This window comes from Physeter macrocephalus, chromosome 17 (assembly GCF_002837175.3).
Source record: "Physeter macrocephalus isolate SW-GA chromosome 17, ASM283717v5, whole genome shotgun sequence".
Classification (NCBI taxonomy): Eukaryota; Metazoa; Chordata; class Mammalia; order Artiodactyla; family Physeteridae; genus Physeter; species Physeter macrocephalus.
In genome coordinates this window covers 13,096,922-13,111,440 of record NC_041230.1, presented here as the reverse complement: position 1 = coordinate 13,111,440, position 14,519 = coordinate 13,096,922, and the positions used below count along the sequence as shown (strand labels likewise).

At 53.3% G+C, this 14,519-nt stretch overlaps 1 protein-coding gene across 2 annotated transcripts in view; it reads right to left on the bottom strand.

The window, feature by feature from the left end:
- HIF3A (hypoxia inducible factor 3 subunit alpha) overlaps positions 1-14,299 on the bottom strand; it is a 29,064-nt gene extending 14,765 nt beyond the window's left edge. The window contains exons 1-8 of one of the 2 annotated variants that reach the window (XM_007102722.2): positions 14,266-14,299; positions 9,041-9,231; positions 7,571-7,716; positions 5,879-5,963; positions 5,427-5,539; positions 4,712-4,920; positions 3,144-3,250; positions 2,826-2,973 (exon numbers count right to left, since the gene is read on the bottom strand). In XM_007102722.2, the coding sequence (XP_007102784.1) occupies positions 2,826-2,973; positions 3,144-3,250; positions 4,712-4,920; positions 5,427-5,539; positions 5,879-5,963; positions 7,571-7,716; positions 9,041-9,231; positions 14,266-14,291 (1,025 nt within the window). In that variant the 5' untranslated portion in view covers positions 14,292-14,299. Of the gene's footprint in view, positions 1-2,825; positions 2,974-3,143; positions 3,251-4,711; positions 4,921-5,426; positions 5,540-5,878; positions 5,964-7,570; positions 7,717-9,040; positions 9,315-14,265 lie in introns of those variants that run through there. The other variant, XM_055079129.1, reaches the window with a different exon arrangement.
- Between the last annotated feature and the right edge of the window lie 220 nt (positions 14,300-14,519).

The window sequence follows — 14,519 nt, the reverse complement described above, 5'->3', positions numbered from 1 at the left end:
TTTTTTTTTTTTTTTTTTTTTTTCATCTGCAGGGCTGGCTTGAGGGATTTTACTTTCCTGACTTGGGATCAAACCCGGGCCCTCAGCAGTGAAAGTGCGGAGTCCTAACCACTGGACCACCAGGGAATTCCCATGTCACACTTCTATAGGACAGTAAAAATTAGGGGAACAAAAGGAGAAGAAGGAGATATGCAATTTTGAAAAGGGCAATCCAGGAAGAAGGCCTGGTTAAACACACAAATAAATAATTACAAATGGTTTTAACTGCTCTGAAGCAAAAGGACAGGACCAGGAGGGAAACTGGGGAGATGTGACCTCCTGTAGGGGTTCAGGAAAGGGTCTCTCAGTAAGTAATGTCTGAGCTGAAAGCAGAAGGATGAGTGGGCGTCATTCAGGAGAAAGAGGAGGAGGGAAGGGGGAGGAGCATCCTGGCAGAGGAAACCGCATGTGCAAAGGTCCTGAAGTTTGGAGTGATAAGGGGAGGCATGCAGGAGTCAGGTCACACGGGGCCTGAGGAGCCATGTTAAGGTTCTTGGGCTTTCTCTTCTGGATACTGGAGAACCACAGAAAGGCTTTAAGCAGGGGAGAGACATGAACCAATTTGTATTTCAGAACCTGCCCCCTGACCTCGGCAGTTGTGTGATCAGTGGAATCCAAACCAGCTTTAGATCTCAGTTAGGAGGTTAATGCTATAAACAAGGTGTGAGATGATGGTGGCCGTGGAGACAGAGAGAAGGGAAACAAATTCAAGATCTATCCGAGAGGCGGACAGAGTGGATGGGGATAGGAAGGAATGAGAAAAAGGATGCAGGAGAGACTCCTAGGTTTCTGGCTTGAGCAAATAAGAGATTGTGTGGTTTGGTGGTTATTAGTGTAGCCTCCTGACCAACCTTGGGTCAAGACCCAGCTCTGACATTTACTAGCTGTGTGACATCAGGCAAATGACTTCCCCTCTCTGGTCCTCAGTTTTCTCTCCTCAAAAATGGGGATCGAAATAATTGCTATACCTCATGGGGTGGTTTTGAGCACAAAGCCCAGGGCCTGGAATGTTGTAAGTGCCCCGTGCAAGTGAGTTGTATGTTTATGGAGCAGGGGCTCACTGCAACGGAAGGAGGCTTCGGTGTGGAAGAGGAGGGATGGAGTCTACAAAGTGTCAGCACCTGGGCACGCACAAAGAGCCACGCAGCTGCACGCCACACAGTATGTACACAGCACCAAGCATGATTCATACCATATGCTTCTCATCTCACGGTTACTAAAGTAAACACCTATTCTTTCTTCACCCATTTTCTGCCAGTAAAACTGAACTCGCCAGATTGAAATTCCAGGGCCTGGCCATCAAAAGGCAAATCTTCATAATGAATAAAAGGAGCTTGCTGGAAGATATGGGGGTGGGTCCCCTCTCCCTAGCTCTGACAGTGAAGAGACTTCTTCCCAAGGCTACAAGTTATTCAAAGATTCTGATTTGAAAGGGTGTTAAGGAGCGAACATTCCAAAGATGATCAGCCTTGTTTTCTTGTGTATGAAGATTGAGATGAATATTCCTGTTACCAACCTCTGTTTTCTAACAGAATCTGTTCTTGATCAGAAAGACCCAGGGAAACTCCTATGGCTTTATAAATGAATGCCATGTCCTGGAAGATAATCTTCAAAGAAAAGCTGTAAGTCTCAGTGTTAGGTGATAATTTGCTGCCCTCGTCACAATGCTGTCGTGGTGAAAAACTTCTAAGATGCATGATGGAAGCGGGGGAAAGACTGTGATTCACCACTACACACCCATTAGAATGTCACCCAATGAAGACAAAACAAGACAAAAACAGACAATACAAATGCTGGCAAAGACGTGGAGGAACTGGAACCCTCCCACGTTGCTGATGGGAATGCAAGAGGGCACAGCCACTCTGGAAAGCAGTTTGGTAGTTTCTTAGGGAGTTAAACATACACTGACCATATGACCCATCCATTCCATTCTTAGGTGTTTGCCCAAGAGAAACGAAAACATATGATCTCACAAAATCCTGAATGAGAATGTTTACACTAGCTTTTTTCGTAATTGCCCAAAATAGGCAGCAGTCCAAATATCCTCCAACTGGAGAATGGATAAACCGTGGTCCATACATATTCATACCATAGAAGATTACCTAGCATCGAAAAGGAACGTACTGATACATGCCTCAACATAGATACATTTTAAATATATCAGGCTAAGTGAAAGAAGCCCGGCTCAAAGGCTACATACTATAGAGTTTCGCGTACATGACATTCTGGAAAAGGCAAAATTCTAGAGTCAGAGAACAGATCAGTGGTTGCCAGAGATGACGGGGGCGGGGGTGGAGTGGGGTTCCCTATGAAAGAATTTTCTTGGGTGATGAAACTACACTATAGCTTTTTTTTTTTTGGCCACACTGCGTGGCTTGTAGGATTCCCTACTCTATAGCTTGATTATGGTCGGGGTTACACGATTCCATGCACTTGTCGAAACTCATAGAAGCGTATACCAAAAAGAATGAAACTTCTCTATGTAAATTACACATCAATTTTTAAAAAGCAAAAAAAGCCCCCAAGATTCAGCTAGATTTCTTATTTTAACTTGAATATAGAATCCTTTTAGTTTAAATTACACGCTCACACACATTTGTGTCTACATGCAGATATGTGTGTGGTCAGTCACACGTGTTCTACATACGTGTACCTGTGCACATTCCCTCTCACACATGTGTGCACCATACACATGCACACTTGTGCATATACACACACACAGCTGTTCACACGTATGCAGACCAGAAGAGAACCACACACAGCCACCCCACCTCCTTCCCGCTTACCTGATGAGGAAATGGACGCAGACGATACTCTCAGACTGGGGGCCCCGGCCCCCCGACACCACTGTGGCCTGGGTCTGGGTCCACAGGTAGCCACCACTCCGGGCCAGGAAGCGGTACTGCCCCGTTACTGCCTGGCCCTTGCTCAGCACTGGGGAGGGGCATGGGGAGGGGTTAGGGCAACTGGGGAGAGAAGGCCGTGGGAGCAGGGTGCTGGGTATGAAGGGGCCAGGGAAGAGAAGGTTCCTTGGGACTTGGGGAAGCAGGCAGCTGGTGTTGGCTGGGGCCATGCAGCACTGGAAACGGAACCTGAACACGTACAGGTATGGATGCTCTGGCCGACTGCATCTGAGTCCAGCGCATGGATGTACTCATAGGCAGAACAGCCAATCAGGTCATCAGGGCTGTAGCCAGCAACCTCCGCAATCCTGAAGTGGGTGCAGTGGACCCCGGTCAGTTCAACTGGCGAAAGTGGAGGGTGGGTGAAAGGAAGGAGAGGGGGACATGGGGATGAAGCCAGCAAGACAGAGAGAGACAGGGTTGTAACAGAGATAAAGGGAGAGTAAGAAATAGAAAAAGGGGTGTGGCCGGTTGAATAATGGCCCCTGAAGATGTCTCCGTCCTAATTCCCGGAACCTGTGAATATGCTACCTTACATGGCAAAAGGGACTTTGCAGATGTGATGAAGTTAAGGATCTTGAGATGTGGAGATGATCCTGGATTATCTGGGTGGGCCCAGTGTAATCACAGGAGTCCTTATAGGAGGGGAGAGGGTGATCAGAGTGAGACCTGACGTGATGACGGAGGCAGAGGCTGAAGTGATGCGCTGTGAAGGTAGAGAGAGGGGCCACGAGCCAAGGAATGTAGGAGGTCTCCAGAAGCTTTCATGGCAAGGAAACAGATTCTTCCCTGGAGCCTCCAGAAGGAACATAGCCCTTGATTTCAGCCTCATAAGACTCATTTCAGACTTCTCACCTCCAGAACACTGAGATAGAGAATTTGTATTGTTTTGAGCCACTACGTTTGTGGTAACATGATACAGCAGCCATAGGAAACTAATAGGGGAGGAGAGAGAAGGTAAAAATTGGAAGAGTGATGAAAAGAAAGACAAAAAAGGGGATTTCCCTGGTGGCCCAGTGGTTAAGAATCTGCCTTCCAATGCAGGGGACGCAGGTTCGATCCCTGGTCGGGGAACTAGGATCCCACATGCGCGGAACAACTAAGCCTGTGTGCCACAACTAAAGAGCCTGCGTGCCGCAACTACAGAGCCCACGCACTCTGGAGCCCGCCTGCCACAACTAGAGAGAAGCCCACACACCGCAATGAAAGATCCCGCGTGCCGCAACGAAGACCCGAGGAAGCCCAAAAATAAATAAATGAATATTAAAAAAAAAAAAAAGAAAGACAAAAGAGAACGTGAAAGAAATAGGAGAGGGGAAGAGAAATAAAGAAAGTCACAACAAGAAACATAAAAAAGAATGAATAGAAATAAAAAGTAATCACGATGATAATGCTTTAAAAAAATAGGCACTTCTAGAGTGCTTTGTACCAGGCAACTCACTGAATGCTCAGAACAACTGTTCAGAGTAGGTTCTGCTATCACTCCATAGGACGGATGAGGAAAGTGTGGCACAGAGAGGTCAAGTCATTTGGCCAAGGGCGCACAGCCACCATTTGAACCCAAGCAGTCTGAACCCAGATAGGAAGACCCACAGACAATTCAGAGACAGAGAGATACACAAAGACAGAGATAGATGGAGTCAGAGAGATAGAAACAGAGCAGAGAGAGAAGCTGGGGGGTAGGAGAGGAGATGTGAATGAACTTGGGCAGAAAGGAAGAGGAGGAGCCAGGCTGGCAGGTGGTGGGTGGGACCCTGGCTCCTGCCCACCTCTCGTCACAGTAGGTGAACTTCATGTCCAGGCTGTGGCGGCTGAGGAAGGCCCCCCGGCCCAACGGGGGCTCCAAGCTGCCAGGGTGGGGGATGGCTTCACAGATTAGCACCAGGCATTGCAGGGGGGGCTCCAAGTTGGGGCTCCCGGCTGGGGAAGACTGTGCAGGGGGCTTGTAGGCCCTCATGTGTCCAGAACAGTGCAGTACCTGGTGGGCAGGGAGAGAGGCAATGATGCACCTGGGCCTAGGGCTCCCCAAGGGGCTGGGAGGTATATCCCTGTGGGCCCCTCCCCTCAGGGAGCTGAGAAGAAGAAACCCCTGAGGATTCTAGAGACCCAGCTCAGGGAGCTCTGAGGACCCCCAGACCCCAACCCCACAGAGACCCAACCTAAGAAGGTTCTGACAATCTCTAGATTCTTCAGACTCAGGGAGCTCTGAGGACCCCAGATTCCAACCCCATGGAGACTCCAGGCCCAGGATGCTGAGGACCCCCAGCCCCAGGCCCCCAGAGACCCAGACTAAGAAAGGATACAAGGACCCCCAGATCCCCAACCTCCTAGGTACCCAAAGGATGCACTAGACCCAGCCCGAGAATGCCCCCACTGGATCCCCGGCCCGGGAGACTCCCGGGCTCCAACCCACTGTGAGAACTTTAGGGCTCAGGTCCAGCCCCAGCAGGTCCCTCACCCTCCTCCAGGCCAGGCCCTGCCCACCTTCCAGGTGGCTGCCTTGAGGTTGAGGGTGCGCCCGCGGCTCGTGAGGGTGCTCTTCATGCGCAAGGAGAAGCACCGCTCGGTGGGGGCCTCCGGCTTCTTTCTGGACAGGCCTGAGGAGGGCCATGGGAGGGGGGGAGGGGGAGGGGAGGAGCAGGTCACCGGGCAGCTTGGGACAGGGCCCAGTCCCTCCAGCAGCCTGGTTACTAACCTCCCCCCAGCCTCATCCCCAAAATTGAGACTTCTGACCCAGAGAGGGTCTCCACGGGGTATGCTATGCTCCTTTAGACCCCCAGGGTGGAGCCATGTCCCTGTATTCCCCTGGGGCAGGGCCACGTCCTCCTCATCCCATTTTTCTCAGTCCAGTATTTCAGAGGGGGAGGAGGTATGCCGAAGAAAGGATAGAGCCTCGGTTTCTGTATTTTGGGGGGCAGAGACCTCCAAGGACTCACTCTGCCGGGGGGTCAGGGCGTCCTGAAGCTCCTCTTGGTCACAGGGGTGGATAAAATCAAAGATACTGTGTCCGATCAGCTCAAGCTGGGAGGGAGGGAAGCAGGGGGTGTCTTAGAGGAAAAGCATTTTTACCAGGGCCTCTGACCCATCTCCTCCCTCCCATCCTCATTATCCTGCCCTAATTCATGAGCCTGGATTATTTTCCCAGTCTCCTTATTCATTCATTCATTCATTTATTCATTCCTCTCTTTGGCATATAATTTGCTGGGCACTCTTCTACATGGTATGGGCACAGCAGTGACTATGAAGGCAAAATCCCTGCCTCTCAGAGCTTACTGGCTAGTGGCGGGAGGTAGCCAATGAACCAACAAAACAACACACATGCATAAAACAATATACTAAGTGATATGAAGAAAACTAAAGCAAGGTAAGATGATGAAATGATGGGATGCTATCTTAGAGGCAGCAGTCAGGGACAGTCTCTTGAAGAAGTGACATTTACACAAACTGCTGAACAAAGCCAGTGAGGTGGCTCTCTGGAGTAGAGTGTTCCAGAAAGAGGGAACAGCAAGTGCCAAGGCCCTGAGGTGAGACCCTATTCAAATTCCATTTGTTGTGCAAGCCGAAGACCCAACTCCTTATTTCAATTCAGGAAATGAGCCTGGTGCTGGGAGGAGGTGACACAGATGAAAGGGGACCCACAGAGCTCACAGTCCAGAGCTAATGCTGAATAGGGGAGGAGTGAGATCTTGTAGTTGGATTTGAATCCGAGCTCTGTCACTTCCTAGCTTTGGGATCTTGAGACAGTCACCTATCTGAGCCCAAGAGCTCAAACTAACAGAGAAATTGGTACCAAGAGTGGGATAACAAGGCAGGGGAAAGGAACGGATGCCAACTGTGGATCCCATTTATGTGAGCTAAGAAGAAGAACGGTATTGCTGTAAGGATCAGCTGAAATTAGTTCTACTCTCTAAGTGTCTCTTGTTTGTCTTCCCGTCCCCAGGCCCCTAATCCTACTTCTTTTCTCCCACTTGGGGCCCTGCATCCACTTCCTTAGGGATTTTCCAGCCGCTAGTCTCACTCCCTCTAATTCTATCTCTGTGCAGTACCTAGAGGGACCTTTCTAAATAAAATGAAATTCTGATTCCACCTTTCTGACACAACCTCTCCCCTGCTTAAAATCTTTCCATGGCTCCCCAGTGCCCTAGAGATAAACCTTCGATTTTGGTCCTAAATTATGTCCTCTCTAGCCTTTTCTCTCTCACTTTCTCCCATTGCACTCTGCACCTAGCTTGGATTAATGTCTTTATTTCCCCCAAATGCTCTGTTTTATCTCACATCTGTGTCTTTGCATATTCTGTTCCCTTGGCCATGTACATTGCCAGTCTTCTCTGGTCCCATCCATTCACCATACCCTTTGACTGGCTAAGCCCTTCAGGTTTTAGCTCAGATGTCTTCTCCTCCAGGAAGCCCTCAATTCCCACCCAGGCTGGGTCAGGTACCACCCTCCACCCCCGGCCTGTACAGCCCCCTAGGCTGCCCCACCCTAGCCCTGACCATTCTGAATCTTCCTGTCTGGTGACATATTCGTCTCCCCTCTGCACTGTGGGCCTTGTAAAAATAGGGCTAAGGTGGTTCTGGTCACCTCTGTATCCCAGCATCACCTGCACAAAGCAGGCAGCTCCTCTTACCTGACTGAGGCCCAGGTGTTTGCTGACATTCTCTGACAAGTAAGCCATGTCTCCCTCGGCGGTGAGCACCATAACGAAGCCCTCCAGGGCCTTCAGGTAGCAGGCATCCAGTGGTTCGCCCCCTGCTCCCACCTGGTTCCACTCCCCTGGTGTCCGGACCAGGATGGATGGGGCATCTCTAGTCAGCGGTAAGCCCACCCTGGCTAGCCTCCCTCTGCTTTCCTTCACTCAGAGGAACTTATAGGTACCTCCAGGTGAGTGGGGCACATCCCAGTGGCTTGGAGTCCAAGGAAGAGGGCAGGACCACCAAGGACTGGAATTCTAAGGGAGCAGAGCCTCCCAGGGGTACAGAATTCTAAGGAGATAGAGGTTTCCTAAGGGAATAGAACTCTAAGGAGGGCAGAATCTTAAGGGGATGAAATTTCCAGGGGTCAAAATTCTAAGAAGCCAAGGCCTAGGAGGAGTCAGAATTCCGAGGGGGCCAAGCTTCCCAGGGGTTCAGAATTCTTGGAGCAGGACCTCTAAAGAAGCAGGGACTCCCAAACAGAATTCTAAGGAGGCAGAATTCTAATCTAATGGGCAGAGCCTGCCAGAGGATGAGTCCACTTTCCCCATAATAAAAGCTTTTCAGGGTCCTGGGATTCCAAGGGGGTGTGTGTGTGTGTGTGTGTGTGTGTGTGTGTGTGTGTGTGTGTGAGAGAGAGAGAGAGAGAGAGAGAGAGAGAGAGAGAGAGAAGGTGTCCTACAGGGAATTCTAACAGGGAGGGAATTCAAGGGAATGGCTACTAAGGGGACAAGCAATGAGAGAAGGTGTCCTACAGAGAATTCTAACAGGGAGGGAATTCAAGGGAATGGCTACTAAGGGGACAGGCAATAGAACTAGGGACCCGAGGAGGGGAAGCGGGACTGTGAAGCCTCCTGGGGATATTGATTATAAGGGCAGGAAGCCTAGACGAGAAGATCTCCCAGGAGACCAAATCCTAAGGGTCCAGATGCCTTAGGGATTAGACGGCCTCCTATTCCCTAGGGTTCTAACTCTAGAGGGGAAGGACTGTTGTGACTCCTGGGGATATTGATGATAATAAGGGCAGGAAGCCTAGACGAGATCTCCCAGGAGACCAAATCCTAAGGGTCCAGATGCCTTAGGGATTAGACGGCCTCCTATTCCCTAGGGTTCTAACTCTAAGGTGGCAGAGCTTCCCAAGGGCGCATTCCAAAGGGCGGGGCCTCACAAATGATAGACTTCTAAGGGGGCGAGGATTCCTAAGAAACTGGGTTCCGATTGGCCCAGAACTTGAAGGGGGCGGGGCCTCTCCCACTAAGTGGATTCCAGAGGGGTGGGGCTTCGCCGGGAAGACATCGGGGGGCGGGGCCTTGTGGAGGTGAGGCTTCCCGGAGGGGCTTCCCTGGGATGTACCTTTCCGAGGGCGGGGTCTTGCTGAGGTGGGAATTCCCGGGAGCGGGCCTCACCTGCGGCGCAGAGTTGGTGCATGCGCAGGTAGCTGATGGTGAGGCGCATGATGGAGGCCTTGTCCAGGTGGGCGCTCACCCCGCGCGCGAAGGGCAGCGTGTGCGCCAGCTGGTACAGCACCTCGGTCTCCTGGCTGCGCCGGCTGCGGGCCGCATCCCGGGACTTCTCCTTGCGCAGCTCCGTGCTCGACCTGCGGGCATGGGCAGCGTTCACTGGCGGCGCCCCGGGAAGGGAAAGAGTTGGATGGGACAAGCACGTGGGTTGCTGCCACATGGGGCTCGGGTTCAGAGAAGGCAGAGCCGCGACTGTGCTGGCCTCGCAGTGTGGTCCGGGCGAGTTGCCGGAGCTCTCTGGGCCTGGGTTGATTATACTGTGGAGTCGCTCCTTGCCTCAGGTTTTATCTTGTCCCCGCGCCAGCCCATGCTGCCCTCCGGTGCCTCACTCCTCTCCAAGGCGTGCCCAGGGCCGCTCTGTCCCCTCCCTGACTTATCTGCTGTTTATTCTCCGGGCTTGGGAAGACTGGGGAACAGGGAGGCCTCCGGCTGGGAGGGGGCTGGCAGAGCTGGCCAGGAGCCAGGGAAGGGAGGGCGCAAGAAGATGCCTGCAGCCCCCCAGGCCCCCTGCCCTACAGCCTCGCAGAACCCCCTCTTCTGCCCTTTCCCCTCCTCAGCTGAGCTGAGTCCTCAGAATCTTGGAGTACAGATCTCAAAGTCCAACGACCCACCAACAGGGGCCCTGCCAGGGTGACACAGGAAACCAACCCCAGGGCCAATGGCTAACCACTCATCGCTGCCCTTTAATCCACTTCAAATGTCTGAATTCTGCATGTGGGGTTGGGAGGAGAAGGATGAGTGTCATTTTTTTCAGAAATATCTGCCACTTATCCAGCTTTTACTATTGTGTCAGACCCTGTGCCAAGTGTGTAACTTACATTAACCCGTTTAACTCAGACATCCCTAGAAGGAAGGTAATAACATTTTCCCCATTGAACAGATGAAGCCCAGGCACACAGAGGTGCAGTGCTTGCCCACAAGGAGTGAAGCCAGGGTTTGAACGCTGGTCTTCCTAAACTCTTCAGTTTCCTCTGTTGTATGGCCCTGGGTTTATCTCCAGATTTTAGTACTTCTCCCTGTTTCTGCCACTGTCTTAAAAGTCAAACTCCAGGTCTGTCTGAATCCAAATTATAGTTTGGGGGAAAAAAATTATAGAGTATGTTACATATAGTATAGTATATGTAATCTTATCTATAGATACTATTGATAAAACCATTAATAAGCAGCTATAAGTTGCTAAGCATTTATGGGTCTGGCATTGCACTAAGTAAGGACTCAGCCTATGTGTACTCAATTCAATCCTAAGAAAGCCCTAGGCAGAGAGCACTTTAAACCTCCACTTCACAAAGGGGAAACTGAGGCTCTGAAAAGTGAAGTCCTTTGCCCCAAAAGTCACCAAGCCATTAACCGGTGGAGCTGGGATTTGAAGTCAGGCAGTGAAGTTCCAAAGCCTTTATTCTTCTAATTCCTTTCTTGTGACGTCCCCGCCAACCTCCATGGACGCAAAACTCTAGGAGGGGAAGCTGCCCCTTCCTAAAAGCCAGAGGCCACTTCTGGGGCATCAACCTCACCCCCAAGCAGGAGACCTGCAGCCCCACCCACAGGCATGATGGAGGGAGGGGAGTGGACTGTCCTGACTCTCCAGATGGGAAAGAACTCCTCAGTGCAAGTGGGTGGGAGGCACAGAAGGGGGCAGCTGGGTGGAGGGAGCCAGCAGTTGCCCTCATCCCCTCCCTCCTGGCTGATGGGGGGCAGGGGCCTCCAGTCCTGCTCTGCCCAGGGGACATTCCGTCCTCCTGTCCCGTTCTGTTCCAGCCCTGTTTGTCTTCCTGCCCAGAGGGTGGGGGTGGGCGGGCCTCACTGAGCTGGGGGCCCAGACAGAGGGAACAGGGAGCAGGAACAGGAACGGGGCTGGGGGGTGGGGTTGGCCCCCCACGTCCCGGGCAGCTGGGCTCTATAATCCTCTCTGTGGCCAAGTGACTCCTCCCTGCACAGAAGAAGCTAGCTGGTGGCTACAGCGGGACCCTCCTTCTAGCTCCCAGCCTGTTCTCCGGATGTTCTGACAGGAAGTGTGGCCTCCCACCTGCTCCACAGATGCCTGGCCTCTGGCCTTTCCCTTTAAACAGAGTCGGGGCTAGTTCCTCTGGTGCAGGGTTCCAATCTCAACTCCATTACTTATTAGCTGTGTGACTTTGGACAAGTTGCACAGCCTCCCTGAGCCTAAGAACGGAACAAACTCATGGGGCTGTTGCGAAGATTAAGTAAGTTAATACATGTCAAGGGCTTAGAACCGGGCCTGGCAATTGGTTGGCGCTATATAAAGGCTCCACTTTTATTATTCCCCCTTTGTCCACATCAGGGATGGAAGGCTTAGGAGTATCGTAGGCACTGGAGAAGCCCTCGGGCTTCAGTGGTAACCCCATGGTGTGGTGTGCGTATGTGTGCAAGTACACACGTGACTTAAACAACACCTTGGGAAGAAGACTGAATCACAGTGATACTGCTGATAATGATAGCTTTGGTGGATCAAACACTCATGAGCTTAGAGACCCCATTTAATCCTTTCAACAAACCCTAAGAACCTGGAGAAGTGATCTCCCTTTTACAGAGTCAGAAACCAAGGCTCTGAGCAATTGCATCACCCACCCAAGTAACCAAGCTGGTAACCTCACGGCCCTCCACCAATGCGCAACTACGCTCAATGCTCGTTAGTCTGACCACGTATCTGCTTCTACCCAGAACCGTGTCTGACTTGAACACAGTTTATTGCTCACCTATCGGGTATCCTACCCCGAAGATCTGTCCCCTCACTGCTTCTCATCTTGAGCGGGTGCAGGGGAGGGGAGGTATAACCCTCATTTTCCAGGCTACAAAACTAAGGCTCAGAGAGCAGTTGCTGGCACAAAGCCACACAGCCAGGAAGCGGGTGAGCTGAAATTTGAACCCTGATTTGGGGGCCTGTGCTCTTAAATGCCGTGCCTTGGTGGGCGTGCCACCCAACGGACCCCTGTCCTGCCCCTCCTCTGTCCATTGGCCCCAGTTCCTTCCCCTTGTCCCACCACTGCTGCCTCCAGATTTCCCCAGCTGGCCAGTCTCCCCAGCTGGCCCCATGCCCAGCCCTGGTCCGTCCCCTTGGCACTCTGCCCAGGTTGGGACGTGCAGCTGGAACCCTGCCACCCTTCCTCTGTGTTCCAGTAGAGAACGGGGGTGGAGCCAGGCTGGGAGGCCCCAGGGTAAGGCCTGGGAGTGGGGACTAGGGCTTGGTGCCCCCCCCACAACCAGGAGAGGGAGAAGCCCACCTCTTCCCTTCCCTGAAGAACTTGCCACCTGAGAGCAAAGGCATGGAGAAGCGGGGACACCCTTCCCCACGTTCAGGGCTACTCCTGGGCCTCTCTCTCCTGATATTCAGCTGGGTACTGGGGGTCTTGCAAAAAGTGTACAGGATTTGGTGGGGGCTTAGGTTGAATCCATGCAGGGACTCCTCTTGGCATTGCCCCAAGTTGGCCTGAGAGGGTTTGGGTTTGAGAAGGGACTTGGGGGGGGCGGTCAGTGGGAGTCTCTCTTCCCCTAACTCTGCTCATTCCTAAGGACATGATAATCCAGTGGGGTGCCTGTACCCAAAGCCCTATGTTCTCTGGGAACCCTCTGACCGGAGGGGCACCCTGGGCCGAGTGCCCATCAGGGACTTCCCAAGAATCATCCTTGCCTGGGGTGGGATGGCAAGGATGGAAGAAGGGAAGGGGGTAAGGGAGTATGGGGGGCCCACTCACCAGCACCCTGACCCTCTTTGGCCCTAGCGCCATCCTAGCGGTGCAGGAGGGGATGGAGCGTGGCCGGGGTCTGGGTGCGAGTTATGAGTGGGTGGTGCATGGGCTCAGATGACACCACAGGAGAGGGCTGGCCTTGGATGGGGAGGGGGGAGTGCCCCAGCTCAGCCAAGAGGGGCCCCCACCTAGCCAGGAAGGGGTGCTGGGAGGGGCTAGGCCAGGGCTGGCCTAGAAGGGGTGGGATAGAGTTCCCTGGCAGGCCCAGAGCCAGAGACTAGAATAGAATTGGGGGGTGTATAAGTGGGGGGAGTGAAAACATGGGGGTGTGGAAGGATCCAATCAGACCTGCGAAGCCAGGGAGGAGGGAAGGGGGTGAGGCTTCCTGGACGCCTCAGATTGGACAGGAGAAACGAAGGGCGTGGGATATTTTCCGGGGTCCCATGAAAACATGGTCAGATAGGACCCCCTGGCAGTGGACCCAGAGCACGAGTTCCCTGTGCTGCCCCAGCAAATCTGCACCTGCTGGGAAGGGAACACAGAAACCCACCACCTGTCCAGGATGACCCCGGCTGGGCACTGCGGCAGGGGGCGCTTCCCACAGCTTGCACTGAATCAGGCACAGCACCCTCTCTGGAGTCTTCCCCAAATAAGGCTTGGGCGCCCCTTCCCACCATCACAGGGACTGGGTGGGAGTGGAGGAGTCAGATAAGAGGCTAGACTTTGGGAAGTGGGTCAGGCTGTTTTCTTGTTCTTAAAGGGGGTGACCCTACCTTCCAAAAGGCCCCTGGGAAGGGTCCCAAGGTGGCTTCTGAAAGGTGACCATCTCTGCCTATTTCTAGGCAACTCAAGGTTTGGGAGACTGTCAGGGAGGGTCCAGTTAAAGAGGATCTCTCTTCTCTTGAACTCAGAAGCTGACTCCGCATTCCAAGGGACTCCCTATATCTAGGAAGCCTCAATTTGGGGGTACCCCGGACCCCCTAGGACCCTAGGGGTATGGTGTCAAAGAACAACCTCAATTCTGGGGGCTCGGAGGCCAGAAGGGTCAGTATGTGGAGGGAGAATGCCTCCCGCAGAAGCCTGGGAACTGCTCAAATGCAACCACCCCCGATTCCGTGGGGACCCCGAGTTTCACCCCCAGTCAGGAGGGGAAGCGAACCCGGAACAGCAGGAAATCTGGGATCACGACCCCGATGTCGCTCCTGGCTAGAGGGGTGTGGCAGCCTGGACTTGGGGAAATGCCCCCACCCCTGCAGTCCCCTAGGGTGGAGGGTGCGGCGGGGATGTGTCTACAACCGCGCGCCCGTGTGGCCCTAGGCTTGCACCCGCGCCTTCCCCACCCGGCTCAGGGGTCGCTGGAAGAGGAGCCCCCCAATTCTTATCATTCCTGCCCCCAAAGCCCAGTACCTTGCGCGCTGTAGCCCCAACGCCATGACTCGCCAGTCGCCGCTCCGGAGCCCTTCGAGGCCCCTAGCCCCCTCCCCTGCCCTGCGAGCCCCCTCCCCAGCTCCTCCCCCCGCCGAACGGTTGGCTGCGCAGCGCCCGGCCCGCGGCTCTGGTTGGTTGACCGGTCTGTCACTTCCATGAAAGAGGCGGGACAAGAGACGAAGACTTGGAATGCCGGGGGGGCGGGGGGGGGGGAGAGGGGTGTGTGTGTGTGT